We start from the raw sequence: 20,846 nt of genomic DNA on the forward strand, positions 1-20,846 counted from the left end.
TGTTCAATCACCCCATGGCCTTAAATTCTCGAGAGGAACTGCCCGACTGAACCGTGAATAAAGCGCATGCTCTTGAAATGTTCGGCTTTTATGCGCTTTGTCGTCTTGTCTACCATCAAGAGCTTTTCCTCTCTTTGTAAACACTCGATCGCGGCACGCAGCGGCGGTTTTTCTCAGAAGATAAATGGTCAGGAAAAGGCTTGCATGCGCTGAAATTTGAGCTCGGCTCTGGTGTTGTGTGGTTTTTGCACTGTTTTCTGCACATTTCGTCTCTTTATATTCTTTGTGTCTGTCTCGAGACGATAGAGGAAGTGAGTCAGTCGAATTGGAGAAAAAGAGGAAGATTAAATGTTGCGGAGACACACGTGTGTCAGAAGTCCGCACAGTTACAAAGGTCAATAGACCATAATGACATAATTTATTAGAGTGTGTCCATCGGTGGTTTCCCGTCTGGGTAAAGGGATGGTGATTGTTTGCATGGATACCCATGACATCACCCAAATCCCCTGATTACAAGGCCCTTGGGCTGGGTTATTCTTATTTTGTCAATATAATAATATACATTTTATTTTCGAATCCAAATCAACATAAGTTGATAATGAATATATAATCAAATAAGTTCAAATGTTTTCATACATACAAGTCCTGTTTAAAAACACACCTGTTCAGGACTGCCTACGACACTTAATTCTTCCATTTCCCATGTTTTGGGATTTCATGTCCTGTTTTTATATAACATTTCTTTTGTCTATTTTTACATTGTATTTCCTCATTGTCTGTACAGTGTCCTTGGGTGGCATGAAAGGCGCTTTTAAATAAAATGAATTATTATTATTATCTTTAAGGGGCCATTTAAACATTGTTGGGTTTACGTTTAAAAAAAAAAGGTATGGACATTGGTTGTGCGCCTTTAAATCATGTTTGACAAACATGACTATGATTTCATCTTGTGCAATATTGATGTTGCTGAGACATGATTTTAACGCATGCAAACATGTCCATACTTTTTCTTTTTTATGTAAATCGACCACTCTTTTTTTTTTTCAGTTTAACAATGTCTACTGCATTTCTGAAATCACATTTAGCTCTTACCATTGCACTTTATTACTTCTCCTATTTAAAAAAAAATCACACCTACGGTACAAGGAGTCCTGTGAACCTCTAAATCACGGGTGTCAAACTCAAGGCCAGGGGGCCTGATTCGGCCCCCCACATTATTTTATGTGGCCCGCAAAAGCAAATCATGTGTCAACTTCCGTGATCCTTGCTAAAATCTGTACCGAAATGTCAGATTGTCATGTGTCATAAATAACATTGAGATTTTGCAATAACTTTGTTACCCTATTACCACTCACCCAAAATGATAATTGAACAAAGTATTATAGGTTATTTGACTGATTTCAAAACTGCTAATCCATCAATTTGTTGTGTACAAGTAATAATATATAAGCATTTATTTAGTTTCACTGTTGTAATGGCCCTCCAAGGGAAGACGCAACCCCAAAGTGGCCCACGACAAAAATGAGTTTGACACCCCTGCTCTAAGTTCATAGTTACGAAATTACTGTACAATTTGTCATTCATTAAATTTTCAGCGACATTTCTGGATGATTGCATCAATCTGAACATGTTTGGCCAATGAACTCTGAGAATACTGAAAATATAGGCTACCAACTGTTTCTAAAAGTACAAACAAGATTTTATGAAGTTGTTTTTCTCTTTCACACTTTGTCTCACGAATTTTTTTTTTGCATATGATCATATTTGTATTTTCCAGCCATTTCAGCAAGTTTATGTTAGTATAATATTCTTATTGTTATTTGTTGATACAAGAAAACAAATCACTCTTAAATGTAGAAGCTTGGAAATCAAATACAGCACAGTCCACAAGGCTCTGCAATGACTCCTCCCCATTAGAAATCATGGAAAATGAGTGTTGTACTCTACAGGTAAGTAGCCCTAAATTGTCATGTTAATGGTAACATTTTATACAAGTCACTGTTGTTTATTGTGTAACCCATTCGATGAGAATGACTTCTGGTAGTAATTATCAATGAGTTTGTTCCTCTTTGGCTTATCATCACTGATACTGTTAAAGGGTTTTTGCGAAGACAATAATTTGAAAAATAAAACAGATTGTGAGTCTATACACTGAAGAACAACAGCTGCTACAGAGCTGTTTTTTCTTTTCTTATTTCCAGGCTCTTGAATGCTCCACTTTTGGATGGAACGGTTGGATTCTGAGTTCATTCAAGTTCTGAGGGTCCACCTAAACTAAAAAAAATTAATAATAATTACCGGTTTTCTATCATTAAAACCCTATTGCTACCAATTTCTAGTGGCTTCAACTGGTTGTTTTCCTCTATCAGTTCCTTTGCAACAGACAGACTTATTCACACAAAATTTGGAGTGCTTGCCGATAGCATAATTTAACATGGAATTCTAACAGTGACTGTGTGCCTCCGCTGCATGCAAATGACTGCATTTGTGCAGCATTGCGCCTTTTACTCCAGCTGTGATGAATCGCACAGCTATTGCCTTGGTGAAACAAGGGCGATCATGAGTCACCGATGATGTTTTTTATTCTGAGGGTATAACTTGACATTTTGTATCAAACAATATTTCCACATTGCCACACTCAGTTGTATTTTTTTTTCTTCCCCCTCCAGATTCAGACGGTAACGTATGCGAGCGCAGCCACTTGTTGAACATCACCCTGACCATGCACCGCCTCCTCATCTCCTCCAGTGATCTGCTGGATAAGATCACCAATCTATATCCTTCAGCAACCTGACGAAACGACATTATTGATATCATGGATACATTTGTAAGCATTCAGACACGTTTGCTGCCCAGATTTGATTGTCAAGAGAGACTGCCAATCTCTTGCTGGGCTCACAATTCTGGCTCGCCTGCGTAAAATGAGAGTAGCCTGTTTGGATTTTCTTCTGCTTGCATTGCTAAAACAACAAATCTAATGGTACCCAAGACACAGTACTGTCTCATTTTCTTGTATCTTCTTAGCTCCATCACATCAATTTCTCACATTTGTAGCATTTTGATCCTATGCCTTAAAAAAAAAAAAGAAGAAGAACCTTTGTCTGTGAACTCATGTTTTGTTTGGGCCTGTCCGTTCGATTGTTTGCCACTGTGCAAACTAGGGCTGGCAAGATCAGTCGACTAGTCATGATGTCATTGACAATTTAACAGACGGCGAGTCGATTATTTCTATATCATATCGTATGTCATTCATTTGAGGCTTTGTTTTTCTCTCAAAACTGCCTCATCTCCCGCTGGCTTTATGCCTTGAATGTGATGCACAAGTATAGTAGTGATAACCCGGGTCATCCGTGACGTAAACGGAAGCATTGTGGGTAATGCCTGTGTCATGGCTGACCTGAGTCATGGCTGACCCGAATTGGCAGCGGATGCATTACACCAAACATGTTTAAGATCATGCAAACCTCCCTCTCATGGCAACACAAGCGGATAAAGAAGCATGTTGTAGCTGATGGCAAATTTCATTTCTGACATGGGGACGGTCATTTCTGTAAACTAGCATTAGCGCACACAGGTTACTGTGTATATTTGATGTAACATGATGTCCTGTTGCACGCTAATGTGTTGTAGCGTTGACTAAGGATTTCGGAGGTATTAGTCAGTCACGCTCGATCATCTAAAAAGCAGCTGCTTGTTGGTGCGATATGCCGTGATTTACATATGAATTGTTGACTACCTACGACTACTGTTGGTGACTAGTCGACTAAGCCAAATAATTGTTTGTGGTAGCCCTCGTGCAAACACAGCATTTCTTTGTGTACGTCTTGTGTTGTGACTGGCATGGAAGGCTTTTAGTCTTGGCTTCCATTCAGGAAACAGCGGTGGCGTCACAAAGCCTCCCAGAGGAGCGCATCAGTTTAGCGAGCAGCCCTGGGGGTTTCAGCTGTTGATTACCTGTATTTCTTTCAAACACATAGACACACACACACACACACGCACACGTGTCCTCTTCAACTATATATAAACACTTCTGCAGATTTAACAGACGCCCGCTCGCACAAACCACGTCAGAGCGCACAATACAAAATATCCCTCTGCTATTTTTAACCCTCTCATTGGGAACCCAAGCCCCAAAAGGTTCTATCAAATAGATTGAGCGAGTGTGTTATGATCCGGGAGGAGACGCGGAGACCATTAACAGCCCTCATCATCACAGTCCGGCTGTGGGATTGTGTGGGCGCTTCTTCTGCTCCCATGACGCCATTAGCCTTTTTATGTGCATCACTTCAAGATGATTCCTGCCAAATGAGAGCCTTAGTGTCAGTCCATTTATTTATGAGGGCTGACTCTCACATCACACCTTGTCTTGATCTCCTTTTTGCCTGGCTGCTCCATCTATAACCGTGGCTAACGGTCAACATGTGCAAAATGGAGCCCTGGAAAATAACTTTCTCCAACTCAACTCTCACTGAAAAAATTGGCGTGTTGAATTCACAGAATTTTATTTCAAGTGGTCGCACACAATAAAATCATCTGGATTAACATAGATTTTTAATTAGCATGCCACCAACTATGTTCGTGGGCCTCTATTTCCTTGAGTGATGTTACAAATACGTACCATATATAAGTGGGTTACTTCTGTCATATTTTTAAGCGCAGTATATCCTAGCATTGCTCACCATCCTTAAAAAAATGGGCTGTTGAATTTATTCAATTGTTTTACGTCAAGAGGTTGCACAAAATAAAATCATCTGGATCTTGATGTATTTGTAAGCAGATGTCTAGTCAACGTAACAAATGTACCTGGATCCAGATGATTTTATTTTGAGCAACGACTATATGAAAAAAAAAATGGAGTCAATTCAACAAAAACATTTTTCAGTGTAGAGCAGGGGTGCCAAACTCATTAAATCACAATAATGTTAATGCTTTATTCTTTAGCTTTGTGTGTGTCTGCTTTGTCTGAATTGTACAGTGATTCACTGAGTGTTGCTCACCAATTTGGTTTCGTGCAGTTGCCTCCTACATTACTGAATGTCACATTGGCGAGCCTTGGTGCCAGTCACTTAATATTAATGTGTATAAAAGCCGTACAAATCACATATTGTTGATGACAACTTGATCATCATTCAGCATCCTTAACTACAATCTACATTTAAAAGTGCCATGGATAATGAGCAGCCAGCCGAGTGGCAGAGAATATGCTACCTCATCAGGTTTGTGCCTTCATAGGATTGTGTTTCCTTTTGCTATGTTTTGCTTCGGTAATGTACATTGTCCACTCTGACCTACAGGCATTGGATTCAGGAATTCTGGATGATGTTCAGGTTGCACCACAGCTTGTCAGACAGCTTGGACCAACTCCAAGAGCTGATCAGGGAGCAGGGACAGGAGCATCTATGCTCTCTCCTTGAAACAAAATGGATGTAAGTGTTAATGTGCGACCAGCTGTCAAATGAGAGGTCTGAACACGACTCCCAAATCAGTCAGGAAAAAAAATGAATACAGTCACGATCATAAAAACTTTGCAGTAGAACAAAACGTGCATTCATGTTCATAAACTGGACCTCGACAGAGAGCAAAAAGTGGAAAAAACAATTTGCTTCTAAAATGTAATTATTTTTACTCGCCACAATATTATTTGAATTTTAGTCGTAAATAGTGTGTTTGTATCTGTGCCTATCTAGAAACGCTCTATGACAGGGGTGTCAAACTCATTTTTGTCACGGGCCACATTGTAGTTACTGTTTCCCTTGTAGGGCCATGAAGAATTTTGGGAAACCATATAAATCTTTAATCCCCTCCACATATTACATACACAGCGCATAACAAATTGATGGATAACTAGTCTTAAAATCAGAAGTCAAGAATAATGACTGTTATTGTGGATTACATATGACAATTTGAAATTTTGGTTCAGACTTTAGCAAGCATCGTGGAACTTGTCATACTTGATTTGCTTTCGCGGGCCACATAAAATGATGTGGCGGGCCAGATCTGGCCTCCGGGCCTTGACTTTGACACCTGTGCTCTATGATATCTAAACCAGATTAGACGGAAGTCTTTTTTCAACATACTTTTCTCACTCTGCCACCTGAAACTTTATTTTTCATGAACTATTCTTGTGGGCTGTGTCAAATGTTATTTTTTTGTACATGTAACAGGCCTCTGAAATCTGTGTGAGGGGCATTAGTTTGGTCACTTCTGGCCTAAGGCAGGGTTCAAACCTTGGAGTTTTCTATTGTAAGGCAGGCTAATGCTAATCATTCGTGCACTTTCCTGTGCTTGTCCATTACATCCATCCATCCCTGAGATGACTTAAGTTGTGAATTGGTGTGACGGAAATAAAACGGAATCAAATGAAATGTCCTCTGATTTGCCTTTGCTCGTTATCATGCTGAAAGGTTGAACTTCCAGGGTCCTACATTAACCATATTGGACCACAAAAAGTTCACTGATGCCGGCCCAAATGGGCTAGTATCAATTTCAAAAATTTAATACAATGAAATCAATATATACATATTCAATATTTTGTGTTTTATCCACTTCAATTGATCAATTATCAGTGATCTGTTTACTGCGCTGTGTATTTTATTTTATTTTTTTTGCGTATTAGGTTAAAGGCTTGAATAGGATATAAATCCCGGAAAATGTCAAAACGGTATTATTCAGTTAGACATAATACTGCAAAAAAAAAAAACAAGCAAACAAACAAACACATCACAGGAAAAAAAAAAATTACAACATAGAAGTAATTGTTTCCTACGGTAAATCAGTGCTGGTCCTGGCAGGGCCACCACAACATGGCTCAGGGTGGCCCAACAAAGGCTCAATATGGGACCCTGTCTTCTATATCCCAGAAGACATCGGGAGGTCGTTGTGACCTTGGGTCATTTTATAGGCTTCCAATCACTGTGTGCCACTTGAGCCCAAAACGCCAGATCAGCGCTTTCTTACATTGGCCATCGCGAAATGTGCTGTCACCATCGTGCGTTCTAGAAACGAGCGAGACTGGTCCTGGAAGGCCAGCCAGAAGATCAAAGCCAACAGCAGTAAAAAGAGGAAGGTATCGCTTCTCTTTGACCACCTGGAGCCCATCGAGCTGGCCGAGCATCTCACCTTCCTGGAGTTTAAATCATTTTGCAGGATTTCCGTGAGTACTCATATCAGCATACAAATCTTTTGGTGCACTGGTGATCTGTGTCTTTGGCATGCATGCAAGGTGCATATTTCCTCCCAAAGGAAATGCCTGGTCGGTTGCATTCGCCTCTTAGATCTCTGCTCTCACCATCAGTTCATAGACTACCAGAATTACATCCGGAACTGCTGCATGAAGGACATCCCCGTGATGGAGCGTTCCATCGCCCTGTGCAACGGGGTCTCCCAGTGGGTTCAGCTGATGGTGCTCAGCAGGCCAACGGCTCAGCTTCGAGCGGAGGTTTTCACAAAGTTCATCCACGTGGCAAAGGTAGTTTCAATCACATCACCGCTAGTCTGAGCGTTCTGACCACATTAAGAGCTAAAACAATGAGCATTTGATTTGCAAGCTAAATGACTGAATCGGTCTCAAAATGTTTTTAGAAAGCAACACCTGTTTTCTTTTTTTTCAGTGCAGTCAAATGTAAGTACCGACCAACCAAAACACACTCACCTACTGACTTTTATTTACCAAATAATTCTAAACGCTGTGAAGCAGAACTCTACATCCAGTCAAAAATGCATATCAATGAAATACTTTCACATGAATGCATACCTTCGTATCTGTTTGTATTTATTATTCTAAAGTTGCATTAAAATGCCATGAGTTCCGAACTTGGAATGCTAGTGCATTGAATGTTTCTAGAAATTTCACACTCTTTTGCTATTCCCTATTTGTCAAATTAACAAACTTAAAAAAAAATGGTTAGGTGCACTCAAAAACCAAAGCGGCGCATCATTCGGCGGCCCTGCCGCCCTGCATTGGTTCGTGCCATTAAATCGCCAGCCTGCTGCTGAGCACAAAGCCCATGGGGTGTGGAAACAAATTTCACACCATCATTCTCCAATGACAGCAGGAATTTCAGAGCCGAGAAGAAATGGCAAAGCGCTTCGGGTTGGGGGAAAAAAAAAGAAGGCAAACAATGGGTGTGAAAAAGTAACAACAATTTAAGTGCTTTATGTAACTGTGGTTTTCTGTATTATATAACCAGAACTACTTGAAACATGAATCTGTCATCACAGCAAACTACAACCACAATCGTGAATGTATTGTTACATGAATACATCTCTGACCATCTAAACTGAGCTTGATAGGGTTTTTTTTTTTTCTCGAGTGGATCTCAATGTCGGCGTCGAGTTGAATGACCTTGTTTGTGTTGCGTCCACCAGGGTTTACACCTCATGCACAACTACAACACGCTAATGGCAGTGGTGGGAGGGCTTTGTCACAGCTCCATATCTAGACTGAAGGACACCACCTCCCATGTACCCACTGAGGTCATCAAGGTAATGAATAATCACAGAGCCGATCCAAAGCGTAAGCGAACTAAACACCTGCTTCGTGTGGTTGTGTTGAGGAAGAGTAGACGAACATTAAAAAACTGGAATGTTTGGATTAAGGCATTTATTTAGATTTGTATTTGAATTTTTCAATTATGTTAAAACGTTTTCATCAGAAGTATTAGCATAACAATGTTACGCTTCACCTTGGTTGTATTTATTGCTTCAAATAATTATATTTATTGAGTCTACTGTGCATGTCTAACTTCTAATAGGAGCCAATGTGCAAAGGTTTGTGTGCCCCAAAGAGGAATGAAATCATGATATCATCCAAAAGAGATAACAAACAACTTTACTCATCATGAACTACAAGCACTTTAGAGAAGTTGTTGTCCTGCCCATCTAAAAATAGAAACGCATATATTTTGAATTTTTATTTCATTAATCCGTTTTTGTTTTACTCAAGGTGTCTCAGTTGAATGGTGGGGTGGCACCCTCTATTGAGCTGCCACCACTGTCTGTGGTTTTGTTTATTACACATTAATAGGGTTCTTGTACTCCAAGTTATTTTTACACTATGCGGTTGCAGTTTTTAAAAAACAAAATTAAGAAACCAGATTACACTTTGATATGAAATGCATGATAGACTGAAATTTTTTTTAATTGCTTTTAGCAGGCTGAGGTGATACGCAAGTGCGTGAGTGTGTTGTCTCTTGGAATATTGTTTAAATGAGCCCCATTTTGCTGTTGTATTTGTGCTCTTTATGCTGTCATCCCTGGAATTCAACAAAGAATGATCACTAAACAAAATTATTGACAAAAATAAAGTACCCCAATCTAAAATTCTTATTATGGGCCTCATGGAGGCGTGGGCTCTGAATGTGCAATTTCGAGTGCTCCATATGTACTCATGAGTGTTCAAGGGGAGTTAAAAGATGCCCTTTTTTTCCCCCTCTCCAGGTGTTAAATGAAATGACAGATCTGCTCTCCTCGTGCAGAAACTTTGATAACTACAGACAAGCATACAACAAGTGTACAGGATTTAAAATCCCCATCCTGGGCGTGCACCTTAAAGACCTCATATCAGTGAATGAGGCCATGCCGGACTATGTGGAAGACAATAAAGTCAACGTACAGAAGCTGCAAGCCCTCTACAGCCATATCAATGAGCTGATACAGCTACAGCAGATCCCTCCCAAGCTGGACGCCAACAAGGACTTGGTCCACCTCCTGACGGTATAGTAGCCCCGCGACCCCCCCCCCCCCCCCCCCCCCCCCGCCACTCATTTGTTTGATTCACCACATTATTCCAGGACTGATGCAGATGTGTGTTCCTGCTAGGGCAGCCAAGAGTAGTTGACTAGTCACAATTACAACCATAATCAAATCTGTCGATTTAGTAATCAATGTGTTGTTTATCTTTTTTTTATAGATCTATTGATATTTATTGATCTGACACTTTCATTTCCTCTGCTTCCGCTTGCCGTCTGCCTGTCTGTGACGCACATGCATAGTACAGTTAATATGGGTCATCCGGGATGTAAACAAAAGCACACTAATGCAGTGTCATGGCTAACTAGTTTTAGCAACAGAGTCCAAATGGTAAAGCGCATTTCACCCAAAATAGGAAACTCATTCACTCCCAAAGACGTTTTTAAACGTCTTTTCAGACTTGGTCCAGAATTGGCTGGTACTGAATGAGTTAACATGTACAACACATCAGGAATGCTGGTACAAGCTGCAAACATTAATCAAAGTTCAACGTACTTAATTGGGGGGTCTTTTTTGGTTGTTGTTTTTTTTTGTACATAGCTTGAAGATTTCAAGCTAATGATAGTTATATACTGTCAGAGCAGCTTCTTGCTGGTGCGGTATGCTGCGCTTTACATATGATCCGATTAGTCGACTAATTGCAACTACTGTCAGTGGCTTGCCGACTAGCAAAATAATCCTTTGCGGCAGACACGGTTCCAGCATGTGGTTTGTCTGCACACGCGTGGGTGCGATGAGAGTCTAGGATCCATGAGTGTGTGGGTGACAAACTGAGTGTGAATGAGAGTGAATTCAAATTGCTGCACTGTACTTGTGTGTGTCATCCTTGCGGTGCTTTACATGAATACAGTATGTCCTTGAAAATGTGCTCTTGTACCATTGAGCCACCCCCCTCTCTCTATCTCTTTCGCTCTCTCTCACACGCCTTCTCTCACTCTCTCCATCTAGCTGTCCTTGGACCTTTACTACACAGAGGATGAAATCTACGAACTGTCTTATGCCCGGGAACCCAAGAACTGTAAAGCCCCTGTGAGTGATCGAGCCACTTCACACCCACAAGTCATAGCTGCATATATCCATGGAAACTAATAAGAAAAAAAATGTGTTTTTAAAAAAGATCGCACTGTAAGACAAATCTGTTTATTTTGTATGTATTCAACAGTTGTATAGATCTGTAATTTATCATAATAAGAGTTGTTTCTAATAATTTTGTTTACCATTTACCGCGCATACTCTTGGATATACACATACCTGTCAACGTTTCGGAGCGCCAACCTGTATAAACTACCAAAAAAATCCTTATAAAGAGCAAAAAATCATTATAACATACCAAAGCATTTTATATGTCAAAATAACGGCAGAAAAAAACCCACGAAATGTTCAATGATATTTATTGTAGATCTCCATAATACAATGTCTGGTTAATGTCTAATCATCATTCTACTTAGTGGCATTACTGTGTTCAGAGTAGTATTCCTGCGTTACTTTTTTCACCAACTCCAAATCATTTGGAGTTGGTGAAAAAAAAAACTGAAATGTTCAGAATCCGTATGATTTGTGCGATACGGCCATATACGTAAGATTCACCACAAAATCCATATGAACTATGGCTAAACCGTATGAGTTGACAGGTATGTATACAGACCCTCCTACCTTCACATCAACACATAAATGACTCTACCCAAATAGATGCCTTTTTTTCTGCTTTAAATTAAAAAAAAATCTGTTAGGTTCCGGCACGTGCATCCTAATGCATACATTTGTACAAATAAATGCCTTCTTCATATAACAACTGGAACTGTCTGCATTTGAGTAAATAAACATCCCCTGTTACTGTTTGAGGGATACAGTTTTGAGAAAATATGCTTATTCACTTATTGAGACTTATTTTTCAACTATGAATTCATTTTCCATCAGCCAGCAACCCCATCTAGACCTCCAGTGATTGTCGACTGGGTATCAGGAGTGGCTCCTAAACCGGATCCTCGAACCATTAGCAAACATGTGCAGAGAATGGTGGACGTAAGTCTTTGCTATTTTTTTGCTGGGGTTTTTTTTGGAGGTGGGGCATAAAGCAGGGGTGTTCAACTCAAATGCCCCAATTTTTCAGCAGTGTTAATGGGAGGCCACATGGGACCATGCACTCCCCAACCAGATGTACTGTATGACAAAAATGCTATATTCGATATGGACAAAAAACAGGCTTTTAGGATATTTCATTTAGATTTCATTTCTATTTGGACCGTATATATAAAATATCCACAATCCTAACCCAACAACTAAGTGTTTGAAGCAAACAATAAAATACCCACATACTGTACAGTTATTTGTTTCCAGTGCAAAGGGATCTCGCATAAAAAAAACAAGGGTGGCACAAAACTGCGGAACATGAAACCGACATTAAGTGCTACAACTCATTTTGTACATTTTTTTTCTCCAAAATCAATTCAACTCACTCAAAATTGTAATATTATTTCACAACTTTGTTTGTCCTCCATACCATTCGAAATCCACCAAAAAAATATTCGGTCTCCTCACATGTGTAGTAAAAGGGCAGTCACAAAACTACAGAATATTTGCAGTTGCACACCCGCGGGAAAAAAAAAAATTCTATCAAATTTTAATTATATTTTTTACATTGTTTTTTGAAAATGAATTAAGGGACCACTCAGAGTGTGGTCGCGGGCCACACGGGCCTCCAGTTGCCCATCCCTGGCATGGTGATTATTTTGACAGGCTGCTTTCATTCATTGTCGAGCAACATCCATTTTTTTCCCTCTTGTCCTCCACAGTCTGTGTTTAAGAACTACGATCACGATGAGAACGGCTTCATTTCTCAAGAGGACTTTGAGAAAATTGCCGCCAGCTTCCCCTTTTCTTTCTGTGTCATGGACAAAGACAAGTGAGTGCTCGGCGGGTCACGCACTCATTTGCAACTGCAGGAGAGAGCAAAGTGGTATTTGTAGTGATAAGTGCGGCGACAGGAAGCTTCAAGAGGCTGCACAACTAACCATAACCTCACTGCTCTCTAGTCTATTTTTTGCATGCGGACCCACTTACATGCGATGTTCACCGACCACACAAAATCATGCAATCCCCAGCAAAAACTGTCAGTGTAAATGTCGTGGGTTGTTTCATTAGTAATATCGTAATCCTATTTTTCATATGCTTGTACAGAGAAGGACTTGTCAACAGAGATGAGATCACAGCTTATTTCATGCGAGCCAGTGTCATCTGCTCCAAACTTGGCCTGGGCTTTGTTCATAACTTTCAGGAAACCACTTACATGAAGCCCACTTTTTGCGACAACTGCTCTGGATTTGTAAGTCAGCAGATGAGCCAATGCACACCGTTAATAAATAAATAAATAAAATAAACGCTTTAATGTTGGCTTTTGACAATTCTGTATGTTCTTTCCAGCTGTGGGGTGTCATCAAGCAAGGCTACAGATGCAAAGGTAACTCTTCGGACATGAGTCATGCATTGTCTGGAGATAATTCAAATCAGACCTTTCTGCTGTGAGGCAGACAGCTAACCACTAGTTGCCCGTGCTTGTTCAAAAATTTTGTGCAATTCATAAGAACTTCATTTTGTCCCTTTTTTTTTAAAAGGGACAAAAAAGAATTCAACCAAATCAACCAGATCTCAACCTGGTTGATTTGGTTGAACGCCTTTTATCCTGCAAAACATTCATACGGTAACCTAAAAGCTGCCAAATGCCCAATGTGATACAATGATGTCGTCTGCAATCATGCATTCCTAGTTTAAAAGTATGTTTAAGCTTGGAGTTTGGGGTTTAGCCCAATGTAGTACAGCATGGCATCATATTGAGAGCTGGTTACCACATTGAGTTCTAAGCACAGTCGTTGGATTATTACCACTAGAATATAACTCAAACCTCAGCGTTATTGAATATTTCGATGCTAAGCTCTTGTATTGAATCTCACTGAATCCTATAAATTGTGTTATTTGCCCTCGCATGTTGCGAGCTAAACCTAGACCGGTGTCAGTCAATTGTTCTTTAAGGAGTGCACGCAAAGGTCTGAGCGTTGCAGTTGCAGCAGAGATTCAAAGAGAGCTTGAGTTCCTGTTCTGACTTTGCGCTGCCTTCACACAGACTGCGGGATGAACTGCCACAAGTTGTGTAAGGACCAGGTGGCCTTTGAGTGCAAGAAGAACACCAAAGTGAACAACAACAACAACAACATCATCGACAGTCCCACGCCCGGCTCCACGCCAGTTACCGTGGGAACCTCGGAGGGTGGGTCAGGGCACGACAATGAAACCATCATGTAATGAGTCTATATTCAAACAATACAACTGGATTATGAGGGCTTACATGAAGTTTCTATAAAACGGGCCATCTGGTGGCAGCACATAAAAATCAACCAAGCATAGTTCGTTTTTTCAAATGTCCTTGAAATATTGGCACAACCTCATTTACGCAATTTCTTCTTATTTTTTTTTTCAAGTCAAGAAAAGTGTTGAAAAGGTTTTTGAGTGCTTGCCTGCTACGGGTGGGTGGTTTCCCGCTATCCGTCTTTCTTTCATTTACTGTAAAAGTGAGCAGGCTGCCCACCTGCGACAAGAAATCTGCATTTTTCAGTGGCAGGTTACTTTCAAACAAAATGTCACATTCAGTAAATAGCTTCGGATAGGTTCTACACGCACACACACACACACACACACACACACACACACACACACACAAAAAAAGACAATTGTGAACCGTGAATTGGCTCTTGAGATCAATATTATTCACAGTCTGGACACAAATAAATGAGCTACGTGGCAAAGGGCATAAAAAAAGAGATAATAGACTCTTAGAAGTTAGGAAATATTCATATTTTTGTCATCATCAAATTTTTTCCTTCCCTATTTGTAAAAGCATTTCAAATATTTTAAAGTGGCCTACATTTGATAACATGTTTCTAGATAATGCTAGAAGTAACCGTGATCTTTTAGAATAAAGCACAGGATTGCACCTCCTATAAATTGTCCAATAAGCAAAGAGCTGTCTTTAACCCATTCATGCACCCTACAACCTGATAACATGATAAGCTGTCCACTGAAGTAACCGCTGTCCCTGAAAGGGTTCATATTTCTGTTCCAGACAAATGCCACTTTCTTATGTGATTTCCAACCAGAAGATACGCTGTACTTATTTCACCCACCATCAATAAACAGTAGCTTTGCGGCAATAATACTAAGAGGCTGCTAACGCTGTCTCAATGTGTCCTCTTCAGGTTCAGATGAGTGTCCTTTCCAGTACCCACCTGATGACAGCAAAGACTGGAGTCCAGACTCTCCCGTCACCTCTCATTTGAGGCTAAACCAGGTCCACAGCGCCACTCAGACCGAGGGTCCGCCGCCGTCCCCCGATGCACCTCGCCCTCATCCCTCTCTGCTGGTCCTGACGGCGTCCGCTCCCGCGGCGACCTGTCCCAACCCGCTACCCCAGAGGAAACAGCGCCACTGTGCCAAGTGGGAGAACCGAATTTCTGTCGTGCACAAGTCACAAGAGCCAGATGAAGACCACAAAGCCAACACGGAAGCCCTACAGTCAGTGAGTGTCACACTTTTCTTGATGGTACATGAAAGCGCTACACTTCTTAACAATCTCATGTGTTGTTTTTGCTGTTGTTTATTTATTTTTTTAAATCAGGAGAACGACAGGCTCCAAAAAGCCAACGAGACGCTACACAGAAAGTTGAAAGAGGCAGAGCAGGAAGTGGATATGTTAAAGACGATGCTGAAGAGGCACGCGCTCCATCCTGTGGAGGAGAACGAATCCTATTAGACACATCAAGTACATACAGTATCGTCAGACCAGCACTTAAACAAGTAACATGGAGAATAATTCACATGGCCAGTCAGGTTGTTTTGAAAACCAACAAGGGTATTGCTGTATTTCATTTTTAGATGAAATATCACCACAAAATGCAGTTGTTAATTTCTCAGTACATGCAAGAAATACCTACAAACAATTCAACCTTCAAGAAGTAATTTTATATAATATATCAAGTTTAATGAAGCAGTGAAACCTCCATCGTTGAACACAAGCGGCAATGTGAGGCTGGCTGACTTCCAAGTTGTTGGACTTTCCCATAGGGAATACTGTGATTAAAGTTTAATGGAGGTTTGCCCCCGTCAAGTCCTTAATTAACTCTACAGGTGATGTTTTAAGTACCGTAATATTCTAACTGATTCTAACTGTTATAGAGGTAGAAGGAGAAGTTAACCACAGTCAAATAAAACTGAAATACTGCAAAGAAAAAACTACTTTCTCTTTTGCAGACACTAGACAGACAGTTATAGAGAGTGAACACAAAGTTGTATGCAGCATGATACTGTCACCTAGTGCTGATTGCCTGAATTAATAAAAACGTCTGATAATAAATTTTGAATTAATAGAACTGCAGATACTGTACTGAACAGTAAGCCCCTTTTCTAGTGTAGGTCACACTGAGTCCCTTTCTGATTTTATGGTTATACCCCTTAGAAACCGAGGATGGACTAATGCATGCACAAAAAATAATCTTGGCATTGATCTCTTCTTTTTAAGAAAGTGCACCCGTAACTGAATTAAGATGCTCTAAAACCAATAATGGAATTTTGTGACGTGAGTGACTGTTTTAAATGCTGCTAGAAATTGCATGAACACCTCAAGTGTTGTGTATTTCTTGCACATGTATGTCAAAATGTTATTTTCCAAGTAAAAGACAAATCCAACGTGTGATGTGGCATTACAAATGTTTCACTGCTCCTACGGCAGGGACTTTAGCCCGAAATTGGATGCAAGTCTGAATGCGCTATCGTCACTAACCTAGGCTAATGCAAAAGCAAAGTCTTTTTTAAAATTGTATTTTCTTTAATTTTTTAATTGTTTTTTTTTTAATGAAAACCGCATCAACATCATAGATATAAAACAATCCAATGAAAAACATTAAATATGGTACAAACTGAGCGTTCCTTCTTGTACCACGTGAAGAAGTCTTATGCTGGCTGTATCCTTAAAGTGTTGTATGCCATTCAACTTTGGAGGTTCCGCTGCAGATTTTTTTTTTATATATATCATATCAAATTATATACATCAAAGTCACACACTGTAAATTGAGAAGAGAAAAATGGAGTCAAAAACGAGACATTTATCTTCAGATTTTGAGAATCACATGCCTATGGAGTATGTCCAGAGTGATAGTGTGAAGTACAGGTGTCAAACTCCTGTCTTAGATCTTTCCCTCCTCCCACAGGCCTGATTCAAATGATCAGTTCATCAGCACGCTCTGCCGGAGCCGGATAACGCTCATGATTATTTGAATCGGGTGTGTTGGAGGAGGGAAACAAAAACATGCAGTATAGTGGCCCCGAAGAACCGGAGTTTGACACCTGTGGTGGAAAATACGTTGGGTAATAATTGCAGTACAATGGCCCCAAATTACATACAGTGTACTTGTAGTGCATCTTTTTATTGTGTGAAACACTACATGGTTCATAAAGAAGTTAGACATTTTTTGTACTTTGGTACTTACTGTTAGATGTATTTTTTGCTTATTTGCGCATGGCATATCGTTACTTTTGTCTTATATTTGTATGGTCAGTATTGTAAATGGAAATTGTGGTGTATTTTTGAATTGACGGTGCCACAACGATAGTTAAGTTACCTCCTTGCTTGTTTTTCATGTCAGTATTGTAAGCTTTTTGTTAAAAAAAAAAGAAAAAAAGCTGTGCATTCAGTGTAAAAATTACTTGCGTTACTTCATTTCGTCAGCGGGGGGCACTAAAGCCTCACAAAATCCCAGGCTGTATCCATCACATCAGTTCTGGTGTGCTTTTGAACAAACCATGTCAATTTGACAACATTTTGTAAAACAGTTACCGAAAATTGGAGCTTATTTTAATCTTCATACAGTGCCAGATTTCCAAATGATGGACCTTTTTGTCTTTTGGTATCGTGATGGAGTCAAAGTATATATTCCTTCCGCAGATATTCATCATATAAACCACCGAAAGTGCTGATTGAGAGTCATTGAGTGTACTTGGGTGGGGTTTGATTGAGAGGGCGGGGTTTCGACGGTTGAGGAGGGGCTTGTCTTTTAAAAAACATTTTTAAAAGGCTGTTACACCTTGTTGACATGACAATTTAGTCAACACATTGACAAATCAATCAGTTGAAAATCAATATACGACCCGCAACCGAGACAAACCATTATGGCTTAGCCTGAAGGACACACGTCGGCTCAATGAAACGCTGCATTATACAACAGCTGACAGTCTGCCTAATTACGGAGACAGACAAAGGATTTAGCAACCAGATTTCAGTGTTCCAATTGTGGAACAATTTGGAGTCAGACAAAGTATTTTCTGGAGCAAATATGCCTTGAAAGTCAATTAAACTTTAATTTCAACCATCATCATTATGATGTCAGAAAATCTGATTTCTTTTCCCCCTACGTTTTTGCAATGCCACCAAAGAAAGGTGTTTGTCAAATTACTTTACCCAAGCACCATTCACTCGCAGTCTGGACGTGCAAGTGTGGACATCTTCTCTGCTGGGAGTCTCTACCGCAAAATCGCAAGGTTTGTTGCTACTCACTTTTTGGGAAGAAAGAGTCATTAAATAGAGCAAAAAGTCAGCAACATGAAGCCACTGCTCCCTTTGTTGCATGTGTTGGCTCCACCCTCTGGTTGTCATGATAATGAATGCCAATTAACAATTTTTAACAGTATTTAGTAATGTTTTTATGTCTGTCTCGATGAGTTGCAACACCCTTTATGTTCAACTGTCCATTGCTTTAAGCGCTACAACACCACCACATAGCTGTTTTTTGTGGTGGCATGGCAGTTCCCATTATGTGTTAGCACTGTGCTCTTTGGTAGAGGTTCCACTGTTTGTGGAATCATGCTCATGGAAGATATTCATAAGTTAACTCGATCTAATGAATGCGTTCTTAAGCTAATTCGATAAAACTGTCATTGTGTCCCTGGCACACAAAGCACCATGACAACAAAGTGCCTTTAACACACATTTGAACACAAAAAAGCAGCAGTGCCTGTGGGGTGTTGCCAAGCTGCTCTAATTCTCTTGATTATGAAAGTGAGTTCATTGGCTTCTTAATGGTGGCCGAAGGAGCCATGTGGGCACCGCAGAGCCAGCCTGTAGTGATAATCAAAAGGAGAACTACTTGAAATGGCCAGCATTACATGAAGACTTGGAAATGTATTAAGTAACCTTGTTAGTATCAAGAGGAGGTGGCACGGCAAGGGACTGGTTAGGAAATCCGCCTCACAGTGCAGCGGTGCAGAGTTCGATTCTGCCTCCGGCCTTCCTGTGTGGGGTTTGCATGTTCTCCCTGTGCCTGTGTGGGTTTTCTCCGGGTACTGCGGTTTGCTCCCACATTCCAAAAACATGCATGGCAGGTTAAATTGTCTACAGATGTAATTGTGAGCATGGATGGTTGTTCGTCTATGCAATTGGCTGGCAACTGGCTCAGGGTGTACCCCGCTTACTGCCCGAAGACAGCTGGGATACGCTCCAGCAAGTCTGCGGCCCTTGTAAGGATAAGTGGATTAGTAGAAAATGGATGGATGGTATGAAGAGGCTGTCAGCCAAGAGACAATCACTGCTCTCTCATATCTCATTTGAAATTCATTATTGGATGTGATGCACGTGTCAGAGAAGAGCTGCTGGAGAATTGCAAAATGAAATAATCAGAGATGGGGAGAGAGAGAGAGATTTCAATTCATTTCTGTCATTTTGGCATGGCGATAACATTACTGTGTTTACATCGATTGCATTTTGTCTCTATAGTATGCACAGGACTGCGCAAAGCTCTTTGGCAGGCACAAGCTTTGTTCTTTTAATGACCTTTTTTCGGAGCAATCATTTTAACAATGAGCAAGTAATAGGCAGATAGTTAGGATTATGGAAAATATTTCCATAAAACACTGTGGAAATTTTATGGAAACAATCATACTGTCAGCCTCTGTTTAACATCTTCCACGAATTAGGAAGTTGTCAGCTAGAATTAGCAAACCGACACGAATGTTTTTTTTCACTTGCTTACTAGTAGCATTCTATGGAATGAGTGCTTTGAATTTGAATTATACACAGCAAATCTAATGGTGCCTAAGAAAACTTGACCTGCTAACACCTTGCATGCTAACACCTTGCTAGCCAACAAGAGAAGTCATCATATTTGACTGCCAGACCCCAGTGAGAATCAAACTCACAACTCCTGGTGTATAAAACTACTCTAACCACCGAGCCATGAGGACACACCTAGCAAAACTGCCTTAATTTTAGGTGATGAGTTTCAAAAGAATATAGTACTAACTAGAGTATAAGGACTTCGCATATAAACCAGGACTCTAACCACTAAGCTAATCTTGTTTAGCAATCCTTCAGTTCTTCTCAGGCCCTAATGAAAATCAAAGTCATGCCTCCTGCATGGTTTCTTCGACCGGTGCTTTAGCCACTGAACTACAAGGCCCACATAGCAACTTAGCATGGCATTTAAACATCATAAGTACATTTGCACCAGTAAAGCGGATTTGTGCCACACTCTAATGTCTATGAGGACAACTTCATTGCTTTAGCCTCAGACTGTATTTATCCTGTATAGCTTCATGTATGGCAAATGTTTATCATGGCATCCAGTTTCAGTAAGAATTGAACCTAGAACTGCCTCTAAAGGAAGGGCCGGCTGTTATCCTGCATGTTTTAGATCACAGGTGTCAAACTCTGGTCCTCCAGGGCCCCCGTCTTGCATGTTTTCCATTTCTCCCTGTTGCAACACACCTGATTCAAATGAACAGGATCGATATCTGGCTTTTTGATGAGCTGATTGTTTGAATCGGGTTTACTGGAGGAAGGAAACATGTTAAATATGCAGGATAGCAACTGTTGACATTCGTTGACTGTTGACATTCCTCTAACCATTTTTTCCCCCAGAAAATCCCAGCCCATTGTTTTACTGTAGCAAACTAAACGTGTGTCATATATCTGTAATAGTGATGAAGCTGCTTATCTTGCTTGGCACGATTTCAATAAACTCAACTATATTTTTTTCCCTCAAGGCCCCAGTGAGAATTGA

The 20,846-nt window shown here is 40.3% G+C and overlaps 1 protein-coding gene across 2 annotated transcripts in view; it reads left to right on the forward strand.

Annotated features, from left to right (window-relative positions):
* Positions 1–17,480, forward strand: part of LOC147196136 (RAS guanyl-releasing protein 1-like) — a 24,132-nt gene extending 6,652 nt beyond the window's left edge. Inside the window, exons 3-17 of one of the 2 annotated variants that reach the window (XM_086127433.1) lie at positions 2,670–2,775; positions 5,154–5,216; positions 5,295–5,426; positions 7,000–7,153; positions 7,295–7,468; positions 8,368–8,484; positions 9,439–9,714; positions 10,699–10,779; positions 11,668–11,772; positions 12,543–12,652; positions 12,928–13,072; positions 13,171–13,207; positions 13,868–14,011; positions 14,997–15,316; positions 15,416–17,480. In XM_086127433.1, the coding sequence (XP_085983559.1) occupies positions 2,670–2,775; positions 5,154–5,216; positions 5,295–5,426; positions 7,000–7,153; positions 7,295–7,468; positions 8,368–8,484; positions 9,439–9,714; positions 10,699–10,779; positions 11,668–11,772; positions 12,543–12,652; positions 12,928–13,072; positions 13,171–13,207; positions 13,868–14,011; positions 14,997–15,316; positions 15,416–15,550 (2,099 nt within the window). In that variant the 3' untranslated portion in view covers positions 15,551–17,480. Of the gene's footprint in view, positions 1–2,669; positions 2,776–5,153; positions 5,217–5,294; positions 5,427–6,999; positions 7,154–7,294; positions 7,469–8,367; positions 8,485–9,438; positions 9,715–10,698; positions 10,780–11,667; positions 11,773–12,542; positions 12,653–12,927; positions 13,073–13,170; positions 13,208–13,867; positions 14,012–14,996 lie in introns of both variants that reach the window. The other variant, XM_086127432.1, reaches the window with a different exon arrangement.
* The last annotated feature ends 3,366 nt before the right edge of the window (positions 17,481–20,846 follow it).

The sequence above is a fragment of the Hippocampus guttulatus genome, chromosome 13, assembly GCF_054856545.1.
Source record: "Hippocampus guttulatus isolate MCC_2025c chromosome 13, RoL_Hgut_1.0, whole genome shotgun sequence".
Taxonomy (NCBI): Eukaryota; Metazoa; Chordata; class Actinopteri; order Syngnathiformes; family Syngnathidae; genus Hippocampus; species Hippocampus guttulatus.